The sequence below is a fragment of the Enoplosus armatus genome, chromosome 21 (assembly GCF_043641665.1).
Source record: "Enoplosus armatus isolate fEnoArm2 chromosome 21, fEnoArm2.hap1, whole genome shotgun sequence".
NCBI lineage: Eukaryota > Metazoa > Chordata > Actinopteri > Centrarchiformes > Enoplosidae > Enoplosus > Enoplosus armatus.
The window spans coordinates 11340337-11367846 of NC_092200.1; the positions used below are offsets into that span (position 1 = coordinate 11340337).

Sequence of the window (27510 nt, forward strand, 5' to 3'; positions counted from 1 at the left end):
GCGGTGTATTGTAGCATCATGCCGGCTCCAAAAGAAACAGCCATGTTTAAGCTCTTTTTAATCACTGGCTCTGGATCAAACTCCAGTATAATGGCTCTCTGAAAAAATGAGATCCTTAACTGAGTGTGTGGGTGTGACATAATGCATTCTGTAATACAATACTGAATACTTTTCTCAGTGTTTCAGAGAGAAGTTGCTCACTTCTGCACAGTGTACCTGAGTTAAGAAGAGTTGTAAAGTTACGTACTGTAGGTATGAATGTGTGTTTATGCACTGATTTCTTTTATATTAACAATGGATCAAAGCGTCTTTCAGCTCCCTGTTGGTTTTATGGCACAACTTCAGTGGTTCGGTTCACTTTTCAGTCTTGTGTCTTGTGATAGAAGGCAGATGTTTTCGGTGAAAAGGTTTTAATAAACCCACTGTACGCTTCCTGCCCAGCATCCAACGGCAGCTAGCTGGTGAACAATGGAGTACAGAAAACGTCAGTCAGTCACAAAAAGAGAGAAAATATTTGACATTTATCAGAAATTACTCCAAATGAAGGCTAATGTTGCTCTATGTCTGCTCAATGTTGAAAAATGCACAGGGATTAAAAAGTTGTATTGTTACTTCTTTAAAGTGGTGGTTCATCATTTTGGGAAATACGCATATTTACTTTCTTGCAGCGAGTTAGATGATAAGATTGATACCACTCTCATATTTGTCTGGTTAATGACACTGGAGCCAGGAGACGGTTAGCTTAGCATAAAGACTGAAAGCACGGGGAAACACTTCTGCACACAAAACACAAAATCTGCCTACCAGCACCTCTAAAGCTTAAATCTTTTTTATTTCTATTTCTTGGAGATTGTTGTTACTGTGAGGTTGCTATGCCAACCAGCGGAGACTGCATATCAATTCAACTGGACCCTCAAACTAACAAACTGTATCCAAGTAGTTTAAAACTTTATATTTCAGGTGGACTAAAAGTCTGTTTGTTTGGGTTTTTGTTTTTTGTTTTTTTACAGCAGTTTGTTTTCCCTGAGGTGTTTTGCAGTTTTTAATCTCCTCTTTTAATACATGTGTATTATACATCTCTGCATATCAAATTCATTTAATGCCCAATCTCTCAAATGAACAGAAAACATAATTCCTCTGTTGATGCATGATTTGCCTTGAACACTGATATACTGCAATACAAACAGTTTATGCTGTAACCTGTGTAATTGCTCTTCGTACATATAGATTTTTCAATAAAATAGTAATTACTGAGCGAAATCCCAGCTGTCCCATTACATGCACATGGGTTGTCACGTTATGGGAAGATGATTAATCACACAAACCGCTGCTCATTTTTAAATACATCCTTAATGCATTCTTTTGCCTCAGGGGCTATATATCACCTCTTGTTTGATGAAGGTATAAACTTTTTACATTGCTCTTGGACCCTTGTTACGCAAGAGAACCGCCAGTTTGTGGTGTATTTTTTATTAATGTCCAATGTGTGAGAGTGTTGTGGGGTGACTCTGAGGCCATCTCCACAGGAGTCAATTCTGAAAAAGGGTCAGGTGATGTTGTAACTCACCCTGGTTCACCTCCCGCTGCACAGAAAGCATGGTAATAAATTCAGAGTCAGGGACCTCTTACATTTTCCCACTGCACTCCTACCTGTACCTGTTGTCATTCACCATTTTATCCTCACCCTTATCTGCTCATCCTTCTCTCCTCAGAGGAAAATTGTTTTTTCGTATATATACGCCTCTCTCAATCTCTGCTCCTTCTCTACATTTTACCCAATTTCCACGTCCTAACAGTTCATCTTCCACTCTTTACAATGTCATTCTACTTTTCTGCCTCCCTTTGTTCATCCCTTTCACAGCGTGGTGCCGGGACGTACAGCTGGACATTAATCTGCCACTGATGAGCCCCACTCACCAGACGGCTCACGGCTGCTTATCAGGCACTGGGTAAGATTAGGACAGTCACTGGTGCCACGGTGGAGTTTTTATCAAGAGGACGATGAAAAGATTTGGGGTGAAAACGATGTCATTACCTTTCAGATGCCTCTATAAAGACTAGAAGCCTAGTCACATTGAAAACAATGACTGGAATGGCAATTTATTGTGCTCATAGTGCAATGATACCTGTGCTAGATTCCTTCTGTATTATTATTTAGATATTTTGTTGACTCATTGTGCAAAATATGTATCTGTCTTTATATGTGTCTCCACAGTAACTGTACAGATGCACTACGGCAAACAAAGCATGTAGAGAATCTGTTTCGACTTCTTCATGTGCATTTTTATATACAGATATCTACAGAGTAGGACGTATTGATTGAGCTCCATGGTAACACGCGCTCAGCATATCCCACACAACAAATAAAAGCAAATGTCAAGTGCACAGTTTATCCTTCCATACTTCCATCTTGGTTGCACACGCACCCCTTTTTTTTCACTGAACAGTCTCATCTCAGCACTTAACCTCCAATTTGCATAAGTCATTATGGCTGTGAGGACTGAGGAGGGAATAAATTCTGCTAAGTGTTCATCCATCCAAGTTTAAAAATGCCCAACCAAACATCGCTGAAACATCATTCAGACATTTGATGAGCCAAGCACTTTCTACTTAATTAATTTGGACATATAGTACCTGGCTGGTGGGGGGGGGGGGGGGGGTCTTAAACAGGTGACATGTAATATGTCAGTGGTTACATATTTAAAAGTTATTCTTATATTTTTACAGTACCGTTTCCTTGGCCAGTTGTATCTAACAGAAATACTTCCATAAACCCTCTGGGACAATACTTTCTTATCGAATACTTTCTCCTCCTGTCAGCATCAATTACAGCAAATGTTTGTTCTGCCGAATCGGAAGCAGGGGTATCTCTCCTGCTCCATCAATAAACAGAGACCAGAACAACACTGGTATCTCACACTGAAAACAGGAAACTCAATAGAAGCGCTGCAGCCTTTTTAGAAAAACATAGATTTTCCTCCAGCACTCCTGACAGATGCTGAAGCTGAAGTGTTTGTGCACAGCTGGGACTCTGGAGAGCATGTCTATGTGATGTGTATGTGTGTGTGCTAGTAGGTCTGTCATCAATGCCACACCAAAGAGCTGAGTTGACATTCCTGGGTCATTGACTGCAGACTGAGAACAGCGGAGACAAAGTGGAAGTGTCCTTTTTAATGACAAAATACAAGTGAGGGAAGAACTTGGAGAAGATGAAGCTTACTGCTGACAGCACTAACCCACTGTAGCACAGCTTTCACACTGAATGGAAACTTCATCCTTCCGACACAAACTGGAATATTGGAATAAATATTGGTCAAATTTCAATGAAACTAAGCCATCCCTCTGTATGGAAACTTCCATTTAGTAGTTGTATCTTCCCACACACAGTTACATAGATGTTTGCAAACTCGAACGTCCCAAAGTTTAGCCATAAGGGACAAAAACCTGGTTTCTACTTGCTGTTTACTCCTAAAACTACCACTACATTGTATACACGCACAGAGAAATGAATTGGACATATTGTCACTCGCCTAATTAAGGCGCCCTTGCAGAGCTCAGGGAAGGGAGAGCGTGGGAGGTTCCAGTTACTCTCCTCATCATCACCACTTACTACTTCTGCACCAAGAAGCCGTATGTTAAGCAGGTCCTTCTAAAATCATCTGAGCTCATTGACATAAAGTGCATCTCCCCACTTGGCTCACTCAACACGTCCATAATAGCAGTCATTATCTTCAACACACATCTTTCTGCTTCATTTAAGCCCTTCTTAACAAGGGGGTATCTATCATGGAGGTGCTACTATTCTGCGGTCGCGCTGACCTCCAGCGCTCTGATTTATTCCTGACAATCTCCTCAGCTCCGTCTTTCCCTTTCGCTGCGGGACAAAACTGCCACTGTGAACCTTTTTAATTATGAAGACATAATTTAAAACTTCATCAGTCCTAGGTGGTCAGGGTGACATAAGCAGCCGGCAGGCTCTCCGTCTTATGGCTGAGGTCATTTTTTAAATGGACATGAGGGCATGTTAATAGTGTAGGTAAATAAGGGAAGTGCAGCTGTGGAGTTCATGGTTCTACAATTATTCACTAATAATGACCACGCTTACGATGAAACTTTCCTTCTTGTTAGAGCACGCATGCAAGTTGTTGTAATTTCTCTGACAACAAAGTGGAGTCTTGCATTAAATGTATCATCATGTGTGTGTGAGATGAGGTCAGTGGTGCCGTTAGGCGCACACAGCATCATTATTTTGATTTTGTCCTCCTCTGTTCCTGTGACTTGGCGAAGCAGCAGGACACTGAGAGATGAGGGCGAGGAGATGCACCCGGCTCCGCCTGGACAAACACGAGGACAGCGCTACCTTCAACTACACTGTATTAAACCAATTATTCACCATCAGGGATTGTTTTCGGCGACAGTGAATGTTTTGTTTACTCTGCTCAAAAATGTAGCGAATGGGGGTGTCATCTACGGCGCAGGCGGTGGAGGTTGTAAACATGTTTTTCTCTCCCCTCCCTACAAGAGGATAAATAAAAAGACTGCTGTTAGAAGATTTAATTCTGAGATGCCTCTCTCTGGGGCACTGCGCTGTGCTAAGAAGTCCATTGCAAAAACTCTTCAATTAGCAGAGTACGCCTTCACCTTCTGACGATCAAGTCACCTTGAACAATCAAATTATCTCCAAATTTAAATAAAACTATCACTCGCAATCCATCAGAGTTCATTAGCTCCCAAATGATTTCCATTGCCAAGAAAACATAGTCCGCAAATACATGTGTGTAAGGTCATCTACAAACACACCCGTGTGCACAACAAAAGAAAAGCAATAGTTTACGCTGAAATGTCTTTTAATTCCTGATCACACAAGGCACAGTTGTGTTTGCTTTAACCACAGTTTGTGAGATTTTAGTCGGGTTTGCAGGTCTTAGAAAAGTTGGAGTTCACCGTCTCCAAACTGGCAGTCGAGTGGGGCAGACAGACATTTAGAGCGCGCATTATCATTGAGATTCCCTGTACTAATTTAACACAGTATAATGTTCTGTCCTCATCTCCAAGGACTTCATTTACAGAAACTGTAAAACTGTGGTGCATACAGAGGTGGCTTGGTACATTCAAAAAAACAAAAATAACTCAATATCGCAAAAATGGTTTCTTTCCCCCTGAATGACAATAAACAATTTGCTGTGTGTGTGTTGTTAAAGAACTACAGATTGCTGTGCTGTTTCCATTTAGGTTGGAGCGATATTCCACTCCGAGTCTCATCAAAATCACTCCATCAAAGCCTTTGCCAATGCCTTTTCCCCAGACAGGACGAATGGAGGCGGCTTGTCTACACTAAAAGCATTTTCACACGGCAGGACCAATCTCCAGCACTATTGCCCTGATCAAGGTCATTTCTGTTCACACAGCAAAACCGAAGATGATGTAGTGAACCGATATCCCCAGGTCAGCATGCTACATTCCATCCTGGTAGCGTTGGGTGGTGTAAAGCAACTCTGGGATTCAGCATCCCACAATTTTATGGTTCTAGAGGTTACAGCTGAGCACGCTGATTTTTTTATTTTTTTATTTGAAGGTGTAAAAAAGCCCAGTGGATCCAGCAAAATGCCCTTATCTCGTCACCCGCTGTCAACCCCAGATGTCCTGTAAGTAGCGTTTCTCCTCCCTCAGCCCTGCCAGTCTCTTCATGGCATCCAGTTGGTCAGCCTGAAGCTCTGTTTTGATCATCTCCATCAGAGTGTCGTTCACGTCTTTAGCCATGTTCTTAGCATCTCTGGTGAAGAAAAAGAGTATGAATATATTATAGAAAAAAAGAGCAATGCAATCAACAGGCGGGTTATGCGTGTGTCTAAGCACAGCGGCAAGTCCATATTTTGTAAAAGCAGCTGGTGCTGCCAGTCCAGGAGTGCATCCTGGAAGGAAATTGCTGAAGTTTGTATCTTGCTGTTGCAGCATATTGGGGGATATTCATCATCCTGTGGACCTGAAGTGATATTCTTTGACTCGGAGGAATTCACACTGTTTCAGATGTTTCAAAGATCATTTACTGAAAGGTGAGGGAAGGCTGCGGCCTGGCAGTGATGAGAGAGGAGAAAGATGATATAGAGCTGTACAAATGACATAACTTGACTTGTTGTCTTTGCACTGACTGAAACAATGTGCTGTGATATGGAAAGCGGGGGAAAAGGTGGGTATGTATGTATGTATGTATACACCACACATGCTACAGACTGTACAGTACAAGATGTTGCATCAGTGTGAGGTCAGCAGTAGCAAAGGAGTTAAAGAAGTAAAGTTATGAGCGAAAGTTGCTTGCGATTATGCTCAGATTAAAAGAAAAATGCTAACTTGCTTTTAAGCAACACACTTCAACACCTTTAGTTATTTTTTTATGAATTGAGTGCCTTGCCTCAAAGCAGAGCGAGTTAGGTGAAGGTGATATCGGCAGCTGCACTTGGCACTGGATGCAGCTTGGTTGCGTCACGGCAGTGTGTCTTCAAGCTGTTTGTTCTTTAGCAGTAAGATATGGAGGGTTTTTTGTCTCTCACTCTCTCTTCTAAGATATCATTTATTCCTGAAAGAAAACCCTGTAAAATAGCTTATCAGTTATTTTGATAGTCATTGATAAAACAATATTTGTAGAAATAGAGATTATATTCTCATGTCATGTAGGTTCATGGCCTATATTTGTACATTGTTGTGAAATACTTTACTGTGATTTGTATATGTTAACAGGATGGACCTCACTGGAAATACAGAGGAAGATTCATATGCACCTTCTCATCTTTAAAGCCAATCTAGGATCAGACCTGATCATCAATATGGGTAATCTTTAGTATTTACACAGTCTGTTCCATACTGCATGTCTGTACTACATGGGAAATACTCCACACTGCCACTTTTGTAAAATACATCATGTATTTCAAGAGACCTCCTGGTTAAATGAAGGTTTTACCATACACATGAAATGTATGCTTAACTATACATTTTCCGTCGATTGTGAACAAAGAAAGGCATCTACACAGATTTACAGGGAAATTTAAGGCTTCAGAGATGTACGGCAATCTGACAAAAAATAGACCAGGCATGCAAACATAGAGTGCAGAAAAGAGCTGTGAATGAGATGCTCTGCAGTCCTTTCATGACACAACCATGCCGGGTAGACACTGGTATAAATGTGAAGCAGGGTGAAAAATAGCTAATATCACTCAGGAAAAATACAACTGAATTATTATTACTATCAGTGTCAGTCTTACCCGCAGACATAGAGGTAACCGTTCTGTTTGAGCAGAATGTCAGTGATGTGTTTGCTGTTGCGTAGCAGGTTGTGTTGGACGTATCTGGGTCGTGCTGCTGAGACGTTGGCCTCCTGCTGCTCCTCCTCCTCCAGGTCGTCTCTGGAGAAACACACCTTGAGGTGGCTCAGGGTACCGCTGGACACAAAGCCCTCCAGCTCCTCTCTGGAACAAGGAGAAGGATTGCAGAGACACATCCAAACATTTCATAATAAAATCCAATTTCGTACAAGGTTATTCTTTATTAATCTTGTTCCTGATTTGTGGATAAATTAGTGAAAAGTCTTTCCAAAGCTAGAATCAGCAGAGCCAAGATTCAAAAGCTAATGTGGAGAAAGGATCACGTGATAGTGAATGGTAGAGCAAACTTGTGGGAGAAAAATACATGCATACTGAGAAATAAATGTTGAAACTGATAGCCTATTAATGCCAAGTATTCAACAGGGTTTTCATACTGAGACACACACACAACAATCTCTAAGATATTTAGCAAAAGCTTCAACCGCCTCACAAGACATACTGTGTGACCCCCAGAACATTTCTTTAGAACAAATAAAACCTGCCGAGCTCGATGAAACAGAACACTGATGGGCAAAAGGTCTGAGCAAAACTGTGCCACACAACCAATTTATTTTGTTTAACGATGGAAGTGCAAAACAAATATGGAGTTCATAAGCAAGTTGAGTCACTCGCATATTTTTTACAATCAATCCTCCCAGCCTTGCAGTTGGGTGTAACCAAGCTCCCTATCTGTGGTTTGCTTGCCAACTACTCCTTCTGCCTCAGTGTGTGGTTTCTTTTTTACAGGGCCTGGGGTGCTATTGGAAGGGAAGGAAAGAGGAAGGTGGTGAGGGAGTAAGGGTTTACTGTGGCTCGGAGCATCTTCTTTAAAGTTAAGCAGTCGGAATGAGCAGAAACACACACGGAGACAACCGCGCACACACACTCATAACAAGCCACAGCTCCGAGATCATGGGTGAAGGTCTTCGCCTCGGGGGTCTGTGTTTTGCAGTAACCCCTAGACTAAAATAAGACATTTTCCAATAACACACAGACGTTGCGGTGTGAATACTAAAGGGAGAAATGAGTGTTGTTGTCTTTGTTCTACGTGAAACACAGCTCCTGAAATGTTTATCATCATCCCTTTCACTGGAGACAGAGTCATTAAAAAAAATCTAATTCTTTTGACCGAGACGTGCGATTACAAAGTCTGTTTGAACACATGAGAGCAGCAACATGAATAACAAGGAGAAGGACGGCGGAGTCTTGTTCATTTGACGTCTGGATATGAATCATCACAGATTGATAACCGTGTGATGGTTGGCGGATTACAAAGGACAGCTGACTTCATAGAAAAACACAACAGAGCAAAAAAAATGTGCCAGACTCCTCTGTGTGTTTATAAACATAACAAGCTAAGGTGAACCCAGCAGGCCTTGCAGTTATGTTTCCCCTACGGCATGAAATCACTGGCCGTAAAGAGGCAGAGGAATCGGATGTAGGGGAAAAGGATAAGTGCAATGGAGGGGAGGACAGGCTTAATGTGACAAGCAGGCAGATTGGCATCAGCCTCTCACAGGGATGTTAAGTGCTGCAGCTGATTGAGGTGCATCGCAAGCCTTGTTTGTTTTTTGCTGCTGGTGGAAAATTCAGAACACCACCGGAGAGTTACATCCTGTCTCAACATTTTGTAATATTTATAAGCATAAACATGCTATATTTGTGCAAGTTCACATTTCAACCCCCTACTTACAGCAACTTGAACTTTTCTTTAAAAATCTGGGACATTAAAAAATGCCAGAAACTATGCGGAGCAGCAGACTTAACTCAAATTAAGAGAAATCCAGCAGAGATGAATGCAGGCAGGCAATTCAACTGCAGGTATGTTGTTCTCATTCTGCTAACCTATTTAAATTGAGTACAAGTCTTCACGGGTGGCTCATAAAACACACACTAATCGCTTTGGTCAACACTGTGGGGGTGTTCATCAGAGAAGCCCACACTGTGAACAAACGCCGCCCACTACCTGCCTGTGAGTTGGTATTTAACTGAGGGATAGAGGGGGAAAAAAGGGGAACAAACAACATCCTCTGTGATCTATTCTTGTGTGATTAAGGATGCTAATCCATTCACACTATTTAATCCTGCATAAGAACTCGATCAGTGTACCAGCATCGAGTGCTCGTGTGCTGCTGATACCAGCAAGAGCCGATCAATTAGTGTCAGGAGAGAGTAAAGCCAAAGCAAACTGATCAGAGCAATGATGTCAGGTTGATTTCAGTTTACAATGCTTTAACAAAACAAGAGCTCAACCCAAGACCCAAGGTTGTATAATTATAATTAATACAGTTTAGTTGGATTCAATTATTTTTTTCAGAAGAAAACACTGCCCCCCTTCGGCTCCTGTCTAGAATACAGCTTTGTGTCAGTGTTGAGCACTAAACCAAAAAACTCTCCAGGTAATAAACAGTAGGGTTCATTTGCATTTTATCAAATCTGCATCTAGCACTGATCAAATCTATTCACGTTTAGCTTTCAACAACTTCAAAGCTGCAGTTATCGATTTTCTTTTGGCCACTCGGGGGCACCGGAAACAAATTGTTGACATATCATCACCTTTTCAGTTTACATGGCAAACTTGTGAGCAAACAGTAGCTTTTTCTTTTTTCACATATTCAGCCACACAGAACAACAGTAGCATTCATTTGAGGTTGTGCTTCTGGCCAGCTGACAAATGTAAGTCCAATATTCACCCTCCTTTTAGCTCCGTTTGGTCTCCACCGACTCATGAGGAAATGATTTAGCACTTTAGCTGCTAAATGCTACACTATGTTCACCGTCCAACGTTTCTGTCTGCTGTTTGCTGCTAGGCAGTTAGCGTACAGCAGATTTTTAGAACTTTTGTTTTTTTCAATACATCTGAACCTAAACAGTAAAGCTGCAGGCCATAAAACCAAACCAACGAGCAGAGGAGAAACTCAGAGTTGAATGATAATAATAACTCTCTGAAAGAACTGAAAAAATAAACACAGCTTACCTGAACAGGTAGTCTTGGTCTCTGTGGCGACAACCAAAGAACAGCCAGGTCTCACCAAATGTGGCCCCGGGGTTCTCCTGCCTCTCCTTCTCTCTGAAAGTCAAACAACGGATGTTAGCGGTCAATCAATACTAACAGACGACCAGACCAGATGGAGGAGAGGGAGTCCTTCCTCTCAGCAGAGGTTAAAGAAGAGTAGTGACACCATTAAGCACTGCCTGCAATGACAGTACACCGAGTGCCACAATTGCCTAATGCACGGAAACGACTGTGCGTGCTGCAGCGAGGACATTATATGTATTATCAAATTTCACCCAAACAGAAGGATAGATCCCATCACTATAAACAGTTACTGAAAATGAAACTAGGGCTTGTGCTTTGTGTGTGGGTGTGTGTTTCGTGTACACTGTGTGTGTGTGTGTGTGTGTGTGTGTGTGTGTGTGTGTGTGTGTGTGTGTGTGTGTGTGTGTGTCCAACTGTGCTTCAGTGCAAAAAAAAAAAGCTCCTGCAAAAGTGATTCCTCTTGTGGCTAGGGAGTTTGGCAAAGCTCCCAGAATCCTTTGCAGGCAATGGCAACGCAGCGGCACAAAGCAGCTCTGAGGATGTCAGTATCTGTGCAGCACACCTGCTGCAAAGGTGACAGCTCTTTGCCAGATAACAACAGCTGACCCCCAACCTTTCATGATGCCATCAGTCAGCTGACTCTCTAAAGAGCCCCGCGTTATCTGTTACCCCAGTCTCAAGGGAGGGGGGAGGGGGGAGGGGGGAGACGGGGGTGAGAAAAGAGAGAGGGGTGTTGAAGTGACCTACCACGACGAGGGGCTGAGGAATGCCACAGAGCGGCATTGAGACTGGGCCCTTTGTGCTGCTCTGCTGCACTCCGAGGATAAGGTGCTGCTTCCCCTGAACCCCACCCTTTGATATTCACCAACAGACTGAATCATGCTTTCTGTTTTCCAGAAGTCACAAAATAAAAAAGGGCAGCCAACTCTCATGCTTATGTGTGTTAATACACTAATTTAGCCCTGAAATTCAAAGTTCAGTTGAAGATTAGTTTGAGTGATAGAAACTATTTATATATACTTATAAAAATACTCTGTTTTGAATAATGATTTGTGTCTGATATGGTTTTCACACAAAACAGCGAAATTACCGAGTGTAAAATGTCCCTAATATTGGTTGGACTAAATTAAAATTGGTTAACAAGGGCATGAGGACAGGGCTGTTTTTCTGCTTCTAAAGGGAGGCGTGACAAAAAGTTTGAGAGTCGCTGGCTGAAGTCATTTATTGAGCAAAAATGTAATTTGCTGGTTTCAGCTTCTAAAAAGCGAGCAACCTCAAATATTGTGATGGCCAATTTTTTTTCTATATGGATTAACATATTCATGATATTTTTTTAAATAATGAACAGATGAACCAATCGTTAGTTGCAGCTCTACATTAATTAGCTTTAGTGAAAAAACACAAATCAAAGCAAAAGTCTGATTGTGAATACTGAAACAAAGCCTCGCCCTCATTAATTAAATGAGAGGTTGACCAGTTAATAAAAATGGCTTTGGAGAAGAAGTTTGTTTGAACTTTATGTCTGTGAATGGGGCCCAGTAACAGAGCCGTCTGGCTGACTTGATCCTAACGCTCAGATCCCATCCATTAGCATCCTGGACGAGATTCTTCTGATCTGCAAACAGCCTCAAGTAAACTCATTTTAGTGGGCTCGTCTCACTCTCCTCTCGCCGCCTGCCCTAAAGGGATCAATACCAATATGAAAAACCTGGATTCCACTCTGAGCAGACCACACCGGTGCCTTTCTCTGAATACAAATCACATCACATCAAATACCCACACTATAACAGCCTGCAATACAATCCCAGGGGGAAGGCAGCATCTACAGAGCACTCCATTTGGGGTCGAAATCAGAAGCGGTTGCCTTTCAGCACCATTCAGATGATCAGCAGGAGGGGGAAACGGCAAGGAAAGCTGAGGTGAAGACTTGGTAAACATCCCAATTATCTCATATCTTTCATCCGTTTTCTTTGCAGCTCCGTGCAAGAGATGCAGAGTGGCTTTTTAGGCATAAAAATACAACAAGGACAACAACAAAAAAAGCCTAAATACAACAACAGCTAGAGGCTTAATCACTGGAATTACATTGCAGAATTACACACACATTATACATTCAACATGCTGTATTCAAAATGTTTTCATAATACAGGACAATTCTGAGTAGCAAGATGCTGTAGCCTAATTGTAATCAGCTGTCTGGTTAGCCTGATAAATGGAAGCTCAGTATTTGCTCACACAAACACACAAACTTTAATAAAAGTTGTCATATTGAATGTGCCAAGTGTGCCTGCTGGCAAACCTAAAAATTAAACTGAGAAAACTGATTTTTTTCCAAAGGAAAAGCTTGTTAGAGCTGTTCAGGAGATTAAGGCTAACCACTCAGTTAAAATACAATATTTGTTTAACTGTCACTGCTCCCAGCTAAATAGAAAGATACTGAAAATCACATTCTCCATAAAATCCTTCCACGCAAACCACAGCAATCAATACCAGACTACTGGGGGGGGCTTATTAAAATCTCCTGGTACCACCAAGTGAGCCTCTGACCTTTACAGACTCTTCTTCCACTTGTTACCAGCGATACAAACTCGTACAAAATACTTTTGAAAACAGCCATCGATTAACAGCGGGGGTGGAAGGGGGGGGGGGGTGTAGGAAGATCGAAGTGTCCCCATGTTGTTTTGTTGCTAACAGGACCCTTCTTGGGCCTGGAGGCAGATACGGTGTCCCGTTGACAAACTGGTGATTGTTATCTCCTATCAGAGTGCAGCGTCAGCCGCAGAGGCTTTGTTTGGAATCTCAAGTTAGATTCTGTATAATGCCGTGCACCATGACAGGTTTTTACAATCCTCCAGCACAATACGCAGCTGGCAGGGGGGAGGATGAGAGACACAGAGAGGGAGCGGGGACTGAGGAGACCATCGAGCTGATGAATTGGTTCGTATGAGTTTATACTCTGCCAGTGAAGAAATATTTGAAATTTCATAAAATACATTTTGAAAATGAAAAAGAAATCTAACATTGATCTCTCAAGGATGCATTTGATGAGGTTGTGGTTGTTGCATTATGAAACAAAGCCTTCCTAAATCAATCAAGTGTTTTGCTTGTACTGACATGCAGGTCTACAAGACGGACCCTTAATAAAACACTTCAATGTGTATTTTGATAGCTTAGATTTTAGAGAGCAATGTTTGGGTACCACTGTAAGGATCAAAGTGAGACTGATACGTTCATATCACTGCCTCCCACCACCGTCCCTCTGGCTCAACCTTGATCCTTAACAAGAGGAGTCTGTCTGCGAGTGGTGTAACTAGTTTAGTCCGAAAAACGAGCGCTATCTTCAGTACTCCTGCATCCCAAAGGCACAAACACCTCTCACCCCAGATGACCACTCATCCTCCCCTGAATCTGCTGCAGACAATCCACCACCGCCATCACTTCAGTCGGCGCCGTGTCACCTCTCCGTGCAATCAACTGCTGACGCCACCCGCCACAACAGGGCAGACGAGGGATTTCGAGACAATTGGAGTTGACTGGGGCGCAACCTCATTCATACAAAGCCACCCAAGAGTTAGACATGTCAGTCTGATGAAAAAAGGCTTACGCCGCTTTCTAACAAGCCACGGTGGCTGTGGGTCTGGTTCAACACACAGGCACGAGCCTGCGTAGAGACGCCTCATCCACATTAATTCCTTCTGACAGGTCATCCTCTTGCAACCTTGATTAAGCCGTCAATTCAGAACCTCAGAAAGTCCAACAACATGTCTCGTTTTCTACCAAATGATAGCACTCGTCAAGCAATTTAAGACTTACAGCAGCGGTTTAACAAGCTGGCGAGAACGTACATACTCAGCTAACAGTCAATATCCGCACACCACCTCTTCAGCAATTACAAGCAATGATTTACTCCAACAACGAGGCCACCACCTACTGGACTTTTACTTTCAAATCAATAACGCTCCTTGCGCTGCTTTGACTCCTGGCTCTTCATTACAGGCCAAGTCATAAAACGTCTGCATGCAGAGGGCCAAATTTATTCCTGTTGAGACAAGTGAAGCATGTGAAATAATCCCTGACGTGATCACAGCCCTCGCCGCTAGATTTATTATGCCTTATGAGATGTACACGACGTGGACTTTTATCGGCTTTGAGCAGGGTCTCATTTAATTGTCTCCACAGATTACTTGGAAATATGCATAGATGAAGCGCACTTAACATCACTTGAACAATGTGAATATTCATTACTAGGTGCAGAATTTTATCTGCATCACGCGGTGCACCGATCAGTATATAACCTGCATGTTTCTGAGGCTTGACATGAACATTTAGCTGACCTACTTCAGCAGCACATCTTTTAACATGTGCAACATCAAGTACATTACCACATACACTTGATTCCTCTTGAAGGAGACATTTGCAAAATGTCTACCATGTCTCTCCCACTTTATAAAATTTGCCATACCTTTGCTGGAGGAAGCCAATGAAGGGAGCAACTCCTGTTCCCGGTCCGACCATTATGAAGGGCACCGACAGGTCAGAGGGCGGCCGAAAGGAGCAGTTGGGTCTCAAACTCACATGGATCTAGGGTCAGAGGCAATTAGCAAGCATTTAAAATAATGAGAGTAATTACAACAATGCTGAGAAGCCACCGCGGGTTTACCAATCTATTAATTGATTTACTTAATATTCTAAGACATACTAATAGGGAAACTGATGAGCTCCAGCTGGAATCCATAGAGTCTGTGGTAGAGAGGCTTTACTTGCTTTAATTTAAATTAATTCTTTAATTAAGAACACACAACTGGCCCAAAGCTTGTTCTTTTTTTTTTGGTGTCCACACATTAAAACTGAGTTTCCAGAGCAGTCTAAAACATGTAGTAGAAACAGGTTGAATCCCTAATGCCTTGCGTTCTGCAGTTTCATGGAGACACTGCATAATTATCTGATATTCTGCTCCACACTTGCTCTCTATTTTACTCAAGAACCTCCTGAACTGTAATATTTGAAGGAGAACGGGCAGCCCAGCTCTCTTGGCATTTTTATTGAAACAAAACTAAGACAAAGACAAAGAAGGGATGGCAAAGTACGGCATAGCAGGATTTCAACCTAGCCAGGAGGCGTACATGTTTTAGATTTTTCTCCCAATGTGTGGGGGGTTGAAACTATTACAGCACTTGTACTCGCAAATATGAGCACTTATCAGCCAAGACCAAGAAATATATGAACCAAGACCAAGAGTTCACACATTTGCACAATCTAGTTTCAGCTCTCCATTTTGCAGTGTACTCATTACCTTTGGCAGAGCCAGGCAGCCGGAGGATTCAGCCTTCCCAGGGAAAACCAGGACAGGATTGATGAGGTCAAACAGCCAACCAGTACACAAGCCTCGCCTCCCCGCAGGCCGCCCAGAGCATGCTGGGAACTCTACCGTGTTGAAGACAAAATGCAGCTTTCCTGGGTGCCTAAGACAGGAGCTATAGAGATGGGACCACGGAGAGTTTGAGATGGAGGATGACAGAGTTGGAGGGGAACAACAGTGTGTGTGCAAGGCATACAGACAAGTGACAAGCAGGGAGATGAAGTGAAAAGTAGAGTGAAATACAGAAGCAGAGGGAGAACATCAGAGCACAGAAAAAGCAGAAGCATTACGCGAGAGGATACATTCTCAAGAATAGAAAAGAAGGCTCCAACAAATGATTCACACAAACCAGCTTTAGAAGAATCTAGTTGATCAAAGTAACAAGGATAGATATTTGATGCCACGCCAGTCACAAATATGGACATGACATTGAAATGTGCTAAATTATAATTTGTAATTCCCAACCTTTTTTGTCTGACGGACCCCCAAAGCCCTGTCAGATGAGCTCATGTCCCCTTCATCAACACCACCATCATGTTCTAGGTTAAATATGTTCTTTTGAAAGTGGATGCTATTAATTATTTAATCATCACTTTTAGCTCACTATTTTAACTATTTATCCATTATTTCGAGCTACCTATTAGCTAACTATTTCAACTGTTACTGTTACTGAACTAAAGCTACTCCATAAGTTCCTCCATTACTTTCAGCCAACAATTTCTATGTCTCTGTTTGCGTGATAACGTTTTATGGAATCCATCACAACAGGTGTTACAACTGACCACTGGTTTCGTGCAGACAGCTCATTGTTGCTAGTAGCTTATTATACATAGCCTATATAGAAGGTTAATATCACACCAATTTGTATTCCTATTTGTGTGTTTGTTTTCCTTAACATGAATACATGGATATAGCTACTGTATGTATTTTTTATCAAATCATAATGTCCATTTTTTCAAAATAGTTGAGCTACTCCACAATCTCTCAACACCCTGACTATAGAAGACAAAAAAAAAATACTACTAGGAGGGAGGAAAAAAACCCATCTTTCTGTCTGTCTTGCTTCAATAAAACTGCCTCTCCCTCCTCTCTGTTCCACTCTTCACTGCCGACTGAGGAACTCTCACGCTCTCTCATCCTTCACTCTCCAGTTCCTGTGGGCCACTGGAGACCTCTATTGACCACAGCATCAATAATGCAGGCCTCTAATGTCTCTGCACCATCTGATAAACTACAGCCACCGTCTCTGCTGTCCGTTCCCAAACACACACACACACACACACACACACACACACACACACAAGCAGCTAAGTGAGGGACTAATGAGAGGAGCGGAGAAGTTTTGACATTGCGTTAGATGTTGCTGTTCCACATCAGCTTTAAAGCAAACCTAATGGGTGCTAGCTTAACAGGAAGAGCAGATCAATGACTGGCAAAGTGAGGCAAAAATAAGGAACACTTGAGTCTATTTAAACTAAGCACAGCCAGCTAAAGGCTATACAATATTTACAGTCCATTCATTTGTGCATGTTTTTTCACCCACCGTTGAGCTTATTAGGGAATAACATCTACAAATACCCCTTTCAACAAAAACAGTGGCCTGGACCCTAGACTACAATGGGAATCCATGACAAACTTAGACAGACACACGCATACATACCAAAATAATAATTATTACTATCACTTTGTTTCTTTTTTAAATTGTTTCTAAATGTCTACAAAATTGCCACACTTTATTTATTATTCATTATTCATGGAGCTTCCCTTTGATGTTATAATAAAGCCCATCAAATGTCAGATCATTTGAAAGCTCAAACTGCCACTGTGAAGGAGCTGGCAAAAAAAGCAGCTCTCCAGAGGAAAGTAATGCATTTCCTAGCTGCCAATACTGCGAGATCAACACATATTGTATCATGCGAACTTGACTGTTTTGCTCTCGTAGTACCTAATAAACAGGAGGATTTAGTGATACATCATGATGCATGCACAGGAATAAAACAGATTCCCAAAATGAAGTTGAGGGTTAAAAATATATCCATAAAATTACCTCTTTTCTTCTTACAACACCACATAAAAATGGCATTTCACTGTTAGTCTTATGCATCTGCTCTGGGGTATAATGCATCCTATGCAGCATCTTGAAAAGAACGAACTTAGGTCATAAAATATATGAATATTTATGAAGAGACAAAAACATATTCAGTCCTCTTTGTCAATTTCTATTTGGCCATCATGTTGCCATTTAGGCCGCACATTGTCTGGATTTTCTGATGTATTTGTAATAAATGCAATATGATTTTCAGAAATATTCTTTCTATCTTCGTCATTATTAAGAATACAATCAATTTGGAAAAAGAAGGCTGTGCAAGAGACCCCTGAGTAGAATGAATCAGGGGTATTTAACTACCTAAACAACTGAGAGGAAGGGAGGTCATATTTCTGTTGCACTTGTGTAAATGACAAAAGAACTCCATCTTCAAATAAATGAGATTTATCTATTATTCCCATACCATTTCCATAACTCACATATTATCACCATTACAACAAGATAAAAAAGGAGAGTAATGTAATTCACTGCTTGTTGCCACCATTTCCATATCCAAATGTATACGTATTGTGCAGCTAGGAAAAACCAGTAGGAATTAGGAAGCCTCCACGATGATGTGGTGAGAATAAGCCAGACATACGTACACATGGATACTTGTTATTCCAAAGGAAGGATGCCATAAGAGCACATTTGTGCAAAGGTTCATGCAGTAGAAAAATGCAGGCTGCATTCTTATTTTTCTGTCACCTTACCTGGCTGCTGAATAAGGCCTGGGCTGCAGTTTCGGCAAATGCTCTGAAAGGCAAGCACAACTGTCGATCATCCTGCTGCTTCACTAAGATTTTGTTACACAGGCACCCATGACAGAGAGGAGACAAAATAAGCGAAAGTCATTTCAGCCCATTGAGACGTCCTACCTACCAATCTATCCTCAGTAACCGCCACCCAGGTTACAGTCTTGTTTCTAGGACACACTTCTATATTTATGAAATTACAAACTCAGGGTTATGGAATCCCAAGTGTCCAGATGTGGAGCCAGTAGGAAACAGATTGCTTATGCAGACCTTATTTCAATGCCAGCCATGAAGGTGCCCTCTTTTGGGTAATATGTAGTGTGCATTGCATCTGCGAGGATGTGTCAGAGAAATCAGGAAAACTTATAAGAGTTAGAGATAACTTTTGACCACCACCGACTATTAGATGGGGGCAAAAAGAGTGATTGAGAGTTGTGTGATGTGCTTGCTATGTAATCCCTTACATTTCATTTGTATCTTGGTGATAGATGAACCTGGAAAAGTAAAGCTGCACCATATGTAGCAGCTGAGGCCTTACAATAACACATTCTTCTGCTAAATTGCTTGGAAAGACAAACAGCTGGACTAAATCTGCTCTCTCCTCTCTTTCTGGATTTCTCTGACATCTAAACAGCTCTGGGTGTTGCTCTTCCCTTTGACGTCCATTTCATCTCTTTGGGCTGAGGGGTTTTTGTTTTTGTTTGTTTTTTTTAAATGGTGATGCATGAAACACTTAAAAGTAAGTTTGAAAGAAGGTTTTGAGCAAAAACGCTGGCCTTGCCCCAACAGCAGCCTTCTACTAAAATTTCATCCAAATTCACTCAGATAGTAAAAGGAAAAACAGGCTCAAGACTAACGCTTCATTATTAGATAATAGAATTTGGTACAGAAAGTTATGTTGTTTATAATTTAAGTAAAGATCTTTATTTGCCCAGTAGAGATCGAGTATTTCACCACTCAATGTTGGAACTAGATCGTATGTCGGTCTTTTATTCTGAAAAAGAAGTTCAAATGTTCAGACACAGAGGCTCAAAATGTATTAGGGACTGGGGGCCAGGCAAATTTACAAGGAGAGCCAAGATTACACACCGGCCTTGCTTTGTTATAATCAATATGCCTAAGAAGTAGATACAACTCTTTTGTAAATAAATCTTAAGAATGAATCAGGACTAAGCTGCAAAGCGATGGAATTCATGTTTCTCAGTAAGTACACCCCCGAAGGGCAAAATCTTTTTGGACTAATCATCACATGCAACATATCCAGCAGTGGAAACACACACCTCTCCATCAGATGGTGTATCATGTACGTTAACACAATCCTCTGCAGCTGCACGGTGCTCGAGTTCCTGCCTTTCTATCACAGAGTGACAGCACATGTCCGAAACAGAGGACAATCAATCCATCATCTCACATCACTGCACCATGATGATAGTGCTGGTGGATACAAAGGATATATCACTTTTAAAACCTCTGAGTGCAAAGCTTTTTTTTTGTTGTTGTTGTTGCAGCAGCGAGTGGCTTGAGGATACATCTTAAAATATGCATTTCAAAAAAAGGGTCTCTGTTGCAAAAGAATACAGTCCCAGGGTCCCCGCTATGTTTTCAGAAATGATCATTTCAGGGGTATCATCGATCATACTGCACAACAATATAATCTATTCCATCTCAAAAGTCTCTCTGTGCCGCAATTTATATGCAGAGGTACCATTTTAGTGGGGGGAAAAATGAGACACCAATGTGGTTGAACATAAAAGTTATACTACTTAAGAAATATAGATAGTTTCTTTGGCTGCAGATGGAATTGGGAGAGAATTAGGGAGGTTGTTAGCATTAAAGCATTATGAAGAATTCTCCTTGGGAAGGTTTTTCTTTTTTTTAATAGCCTACAAATGCTAATTTCCAGATACTTCTGAGAAAAGGACCTGCAAGCTCATGGTTTTCCTAAACCATTTAAAAGTGTTCCATGGCATTTTAATATATCTTAAATGAATGAAGATGGACTTATATGTGATATGCAGTGCATTCTCTATGACCAGGAAACTTTGTTGTAAATTTCAGAAATTTCTGAAGAGAGGGGGAGCACAGGGGGACATTTGCTTTGCTTGACTTTACTTTCGTTTGCTTTACTTTCTTCCACAGGTCAAAAACGAGCTAAAGAAAAAAATAAACTGCACCCTGGTACAATTTCATTTGAGCCCTGCGGTAAAGTAAATTGAAAAAGATGCTCATGGACAGCATTCAGCTCCCCGGGGCTATGACCCCAAAGTTTTCATCTGACACGCTATGTGAAACAATGGCCCATATAACAAGAGAGCTGACTCTGGGAAGCAGGTATCTTTCTCAATTTACACCCAGCATTTACTTTTACACGCAGTCTGCACTTGGCCAAAGATATCTGGGCTCAGACACATCTCGCCTCATTATTTATAGTTAGTGTACAGCAGCATAAACTCTGATCAGCAAACACCTCCCCTTCGGCCGAGGTAATGAACCAAGAACGACGCAAAAAATGCAGCAGTGCACTTTAACTGAGTCAGAGTTGACCATTAACCTATGATCCGAGCTGACCCCGTGCACTTGTGTCCTTGCAAAGCTCATTGGCTCCCCAGTAAATGGCCCCCAGTCCCCTAAATAACAGCTGCTGCCCTGAAGGGCCTCCAACACCACATTTTTCACGAGGGCACGATTTTTTCGCGATTCCCAATTTCTGCATCAGTTCACCACTGAAAAAGGTGCTGCGGATGGCAAGTAGACCAAAAATAACTGACACTGGGGTAGATCAAGAGCTGTGACACAGCTGTTTTAGAGGACAACTCAACTTGTATGTAAAGCTGTAGCCAACTAATTTCACTGTCTGGTAAGTTTCAGTCAAAGCTTATTAGATCTATACTGAGTGACCGGCCAGCTATCTTAATGATCCGAGAGAAAATGTTAGTTTTCTACTGACAGTTGGCTCAAAGGGTCAAAGGAGGGACGTCATAGATGGCCGACAGCAGCGAAAAATGATCAATGTTATTAGCAGGGAGGGAAATGATGAATAAACTGAGAAAATATCTCGACTTGCAGCTACAATACTGCCTTTCTATTCACAGAAACTGTGGCACAAAAACCATATTGGGGCCACATGTACTTAAAAATGAGACAAGGAAATGAGCGTTGATCCTTTGGGGAGCCCTCTGATGTACACTGTCTGACCATTCAGTATAATTAAATGCTCTGACAAAATCAGCCTGGAGACTGGGCTCACAGAGCTGGCTTTACTGGGGCTACAGTGACCCCTACTGGACGAGAATGATCCAGACAGACGAACCTGTCTGAAAAACAAATCCAGAAGACAGACTTGACATAACCTGGGGTCTTTTCAAAAGTGAAATAAATAGTTCTGAAGTCATTCATTCCTCTGATACTTTGTACAGGTGCAGTCTAAATCCCAAACTCGTGTTAATCACTGCAATTCCCCAATTGCTCCAGGCAACATAAAAGCCTACATTTAATTAAACGTGCATCTAAATGTTACGCATAAAATGTACCAATTTGCTATGTGTCTGGAAGATTAAGGAATAGATAAATGATAAAAAAAAAAATTATGTGATGTTTGATCAGATTTTGTACTTCAGAGTGGTTCTCAAGCAGCCTGTTATGTAATGCATCTAGCAAGGATGTTTTTTACCCGATAACCCTGATTATTATGGACTTATAGAATTTTGGACCTCATGACTGACTGACTGACAGAGATAACAGCAGGCGCTCTGACCTATGAGGAGGCTGAGAGGCGGCGAGCAGGATGGGAAGGCAGCGAGAAGCTCCGAAGCGCTGAGGCTCGGGTCTCTCACATACAGGTTGTAGTCTGCGGTGCCCTGTTTACTGCAGAGCTCCTGCAGTCTCCTCCTCTGCATGTTGTCCCCCGTATGCTCCACCAGCGCTCGCAGAAATGCCTGACAGAGAGACAAAGACAGAAATGGGATGTAAAGTCACTTGAAGCTGTTGTGCACCTCCATCAGCAGCAATGGTCATGATTTTCTTCAGTTTTTGTGACTTAGGTGTCCATTCACAGCTATAAAAAGGAGAGGCATTTAATATGTTTTCTAGCACTGCAGAAGGTCAAACTTCAATGCCACACTGCACACAGGCCATATAAAAATGCATGTCTTTGTTCATTTTCTAGGTAAATAAAAACCGTAGATGTAGACCTCGACTCCAGCCCAGTGATGGAGTACAGCCATTTTATTACACACAATGCACTTTCTGCTCAGCTCCAGTATAATTGTCATATTGTTGGCTACTGAGAAATTAGAGGCAAAGAGGCATTATTTTAATCCTTAAACAAATTCATCAAGATTAATGAACGCAATCAATTAATATGTTAAATTTGCAGGAGACAAGCTAACATTTCATCAATTATTCTTAATGTTGTTGTAAGCTGGTTTTCAAAGGATCAGGAAGAAATATTAAAATGCAACTCCTCAACAACTTTAGGAGTGATTTTCCTTTATTCCGCAACCATCAATCACTCCGATACAGTAATCATGACTTCTGAATATTTGTCGTGCCTAAATGTTCGGTTTAATTTCAGAGATTCATTATAGTTTATGAGGGCATGTATGGCGAGATTAGTGGCACATTCTTGTAACTTGCACTGGAAGAATTATTATCCCAATCCTCCAATCCATCCTGTACAGGCAGCACTTCACCACCATTTGACTAGTACCAAAAAATAGTGTTTGTATCTGACATGGTGTCTGGATAGCTTCAGTAATAACATTCATATTTGTCTCAGCAGAAAAGACAAGCCAGGACATGTAGAGTATATCTTTCTGTATTTGATGCTGTTATGTATATTATTGGGAATTATACTTACTATGAGGCAGAGGCGATTATCTTTCACTATCCTAAAAATCATGGAGTATAAAGATTGTAGGTGTTGTAAATGCTTTAGTGAAACAGAGTAACTGCTCGAATTACATAGAAAGGTGTCGTAAAATGAAACTCTTACTGCCTCGTAAGTCTGGAGACAACAGTTTGACCTGAAACAATCCATTTTTGTGCAGGAATTTAATAACACAGAGAAGAAAATGAAGTCTTATGTACAGCAGGGAACTGAACTGATGGTAAATGTTACAATTAGGATGGACTAGATCTTTCTGACACATTATCAATTTGATTTGGAAAGCTTCTCTAACAAAATCAGGGCAGAAATTAGGCCTACGGTTTCCCTAATGTCTCTTAATTCATCCTACTGACCAAGCAACGTCTTGACAATGACTGCATAACATATCTTTACTTTTTTAGATGTTTAAAAGCAAAATAAGTAATTGTGTGCTTTAAGCAAAGCTGCATGCTGAGCAAAACTTAAAAGGTTGTATTTGTTAACAAGCAAATAGATTGCTTCCATATTTGGACTTTTTACAAATTGTCTTCTTTTTGTCAATCAGTGTCCTTTTTACAAAGAACAGTAAACTACTGATGCAGCTCACACCAAAGGGAAATGAATGGCTTTCATTTTGGTGAGACTATAATCATTTTATTAAATAATGAATTTAACTTGCCAAGTAAAAATCAGGCTGCAATTTTATCATTTGAGAGATGGAAATTAGAAACAGGACAAGGAGTACAGGAAGTTAGCCACTGTTGCTACAGTAATAGTACAGTATAGTATATATAGTATATATAGTGTATATAGTGTATCATTCCCAGCTAAAGACAGAGGGTGTCGTATGCTGTACAGATTGTAATGCCCCTTGAGCCAAATTGTGATTTGTGATATTGGGCTATATAAATAAAATTTACTTGACCTGACTTGACTCAAGACTGTGGCCATTTTACATTTCCACACACGAAATGTGTTAACCTCAGCTGCAGGGCCTCAGCCCACTGAAAAAGCCAAGGACCTACACTTAATTCAGTCTCGCCTGAGCTTATCAAACCGAACTATGAACCAATCTTTTGGGTCCAGACCCTGTCCTGGTAGACTATTTGAGTACCCATATACTTGTTCAGTAAGTAAAGCATCATACAAATAAAATGGGAACATGCATGTCCAAATATAATTGCACTTCATCATGACATACAATACACCTTTCTCCAAGCTTTTAGACAACACAAAGAAAAGCAGTGTGCTTTAGCTGGAGACAGCATGTCTTCCCTGTCCTTATGCTGATACACGAAAACAACTAGTGGGATGTCACATCAAAAAGTGGTTGGGCCAGTGCAATTTACAAAGTAAGTTTGTACATACACTACCTTCTTAGGAACACTTCTGATCTCTAGACACCATGTGAGCAGGTACAGCAGAGAAATGTTCTGGGGGATGTAGGACGGCACCTGGGCGCCTATAACCAGTGAGGAAAGAACATAATAGGGTAAGTATGAATGTCACAAACACAAGAATCTTTTGGAAAAATGCTCTGTTACAAGTGCATTGGGCGTCTTGTTAAAATGGTTTGACTGGTGCACCTTTTTTCTTAGTGTCTTTTCGTAGCGAAATGTGTACTCGGTGGTTCCTCTGGTCATGAAGGCCCAATCTGTGGAGCATGTCCTCAACCTCAGTGACCCTGTTTGGGCAGAATACATCAAACGAATCCCCTGGCTGATAGGTCATCATCGGGTCAGCCTAAGAATGAAAAAGAAGCATCTAATGTTCAGACTCTATCTAAATTCATACAGCAGGTTTAAATGGACATTATTCGGTCAAGCTTACACAGATGTCCAGCTCTAAGAGAATGATCATCTTGACTGAATCTCCTCTGGTCAGCTGAACTGCCCTGGACACGGGAACCTCATGAAGAGTCTCTTTGTTTAAAGGTCCAACAATCTGAAAGAAAACATTTATGAGTGAAGGGTGCAATATGGAACGAACACTGGTTTTATTGCTGGTAGTATCATTCCTCACCTGTTCCATAGCGTCCACCTCCTGAAGAGAGACATCCAGGTAGGGAGGAGGCAGAGCAGGAACATTCAGAGAGGACTCAGACAGCGGCGGCAGGGAGCATTTCAGTGAGGCTGCCAACGCAACCTGGGGAACTCCAGCATCCCCGGTCTGTGTCTCCGGTGCTGGTGTAAAAACACTGGCAGAACCATGAGGCAGGGATGCCAACCCAGGACTCCCTGCAGGAGAAGCTGGCCTGAGATCAGAAACAGCAGTCTGTGTAGCAGAAGCTGAAGATGATGGGGATGCAGATTTGGAGACCGTATGTCCACTGACCGACTCGCAGTTCTGGCGATCAGTGATGCTTAAGAGGTTTAGTTGGATATCTGGTATGGATGAATCAGGAGTTTCGTTTGGTGCATCCCCTGCTTCTCCTTTCAAGTAATCAGTCTGATCAGAAGCCATTTTTGATAAGGCTGCTTTGATTGCCTGCCACAGTCCTTCAAGCCAGGGGTCCACAACCACCTCGAGCCTGGAGAGAGCAAAGTCCAAAAGATCATACACGGCAGTGTAATAACAAGAAGAGAAAAAGAGTGGGTAGGTTAAAGGCCAAACGCTGAAAGTTGTATGTCTATACTTTATTTTCTCTGCAGAACTTACCCTACACCATCATCTGCATATCCCGTTGCATAGAATTGTTTGGCTCCAAGTTCCTGTAGACGACGCTCAATTGTCTTCCCACCATTGCAGAAATTTGCATAATTTGTGTCTCCTAAAGCTGGAGCAGACAGAGGAAAACAGATGATGATTTCTCAAGCCAGCAACTGTTCAGACAGTAAACACTGTGCAGTGCTCTGCATTGTAATGATTATGTGTTTTCAAATCTGGTTCCCCATATTGACAGATAAACTGCAAAAAAAAGAAAAAGAAAAGCTACCAGACCTTCATAATAGAATTTACCTAAAAGTGCATAGCAAAGGTGTTTATAGTGGTCAGTGGAAAGGGTCTTCTTCTTGATGCGCCTTACAAATTGGAGGGCATTGTCTGGCGGTTCCCCATCTCCAGTAGTAGACACAATAAGGACCACTGGGGCATTCTCCATCTCCAAATTGTACTGGAACCAGTATATATGATTAATCAGCAACTGGTATTTCCACTAGTCGATGTGAAAACACATTACATTAATATCGACAAAATCATCAGGCACTAAGATAGTATTGATGTGCTATTGTGTGTCATGCAGAAGAAGAGGGGCTTTGCAGCTCTGCTTCAACTAAAACGATCATAATGTGCAAGAGCTACCTTCTCATTGTGGTTCAAGCAGCTGAGCTCAGCCACTAGTCCGTGCTCCTCCGCCACCTCAGCTACCCCTTCTGCTATGGACTGGGCTTGGCCCTTCTGAGACCCGTACAGAACCACGATCCGAGACTTCACTTCACAGGGCATGCTCGAGAGTCCAAAAAAACAACGTAAACACTTTGTAGATAGAAACAATACAGAGATGGACTAAGTCAAGGCAACTGCTATTGGGGTGAAATTCACAGTATTCAGTTGTCGAGCTTGTTTACCGACATACTACAAATTTTGACAGGCTCCAGATAGACTGCCACAGAAAACCTTTCGCAACATTGTGATCCGTAACAACCCTGAACACCACCATAAAGTTCCCGGACGTTGCGTCAGTTTTGATGTTGCCAGCATCAAGTACACGCGGATTCGAGCATGTTATTTATCTTTTCATATCTAACGCTAAATATAAAAGCAACCACGTCATATAGATAGCAGAGTTTGAGAGAAAGCATGTGTTTAGCTAAATGTTAGTAATAACTGACAACTAACAAACCCTCTTGCCAAAATCTGATCCCCGGATGTGGGCTAAAGTTATCCTATTTCAAAGACACTGAAATATAATTAGAAGCCGATATAAAGGATGTGTGAAGTTCTCGGAAAAAATATTATCTACCTTTTCCGGACAGTAGTGGGAAATCTCACAGTCCAGTCCTTCCCATGGAATTTAATGAATATCCCGCGAGATCAGGGCACAGCCTGA

At 41.6% G+C, this 27510-nt stretch overlaps 1 protein-coding gene across 1 annotated transcript; it reads right to left on the reverse strand.

Moving 5' to 3' along the window:
* Positions 1-4839: 4839 nt before the first annotated feature.
* mtrr (5-methyltetrahydrofolate-homocysteine methyltransferase reductase) lies at positions 4840-27456 on the reverse strand. The gene is made up of 15 exons (XM_070928058.1): positions 27424-27456; positions 26763-26907; positions 26421-26574; positions 26121-26238; positions 25485-25992; positions 25293-25406; positions 25049-25205; positions 24836-24924; positions 22350-22530; positions 18554-18596; positions 15689-15869; positions 14858-14976; positions 10333-10425; positions 7257-7460; positions 4840-5773 (listed from the first exon to the last, which is right to left on the reverse strand). Exons 2-15 carry the CDS (start codon positions 26904-26906, stop codon positions 5629-5631), a joined length of 2250 nt encoding a protein of 749 aa, XP_070784159.1. The 5' UTR covers position 26907; positions 27424-27456; the 3' UTR covers positions 4840-5628.
* Positions 27457-27510: the final 54 nt, after the last annotated feature.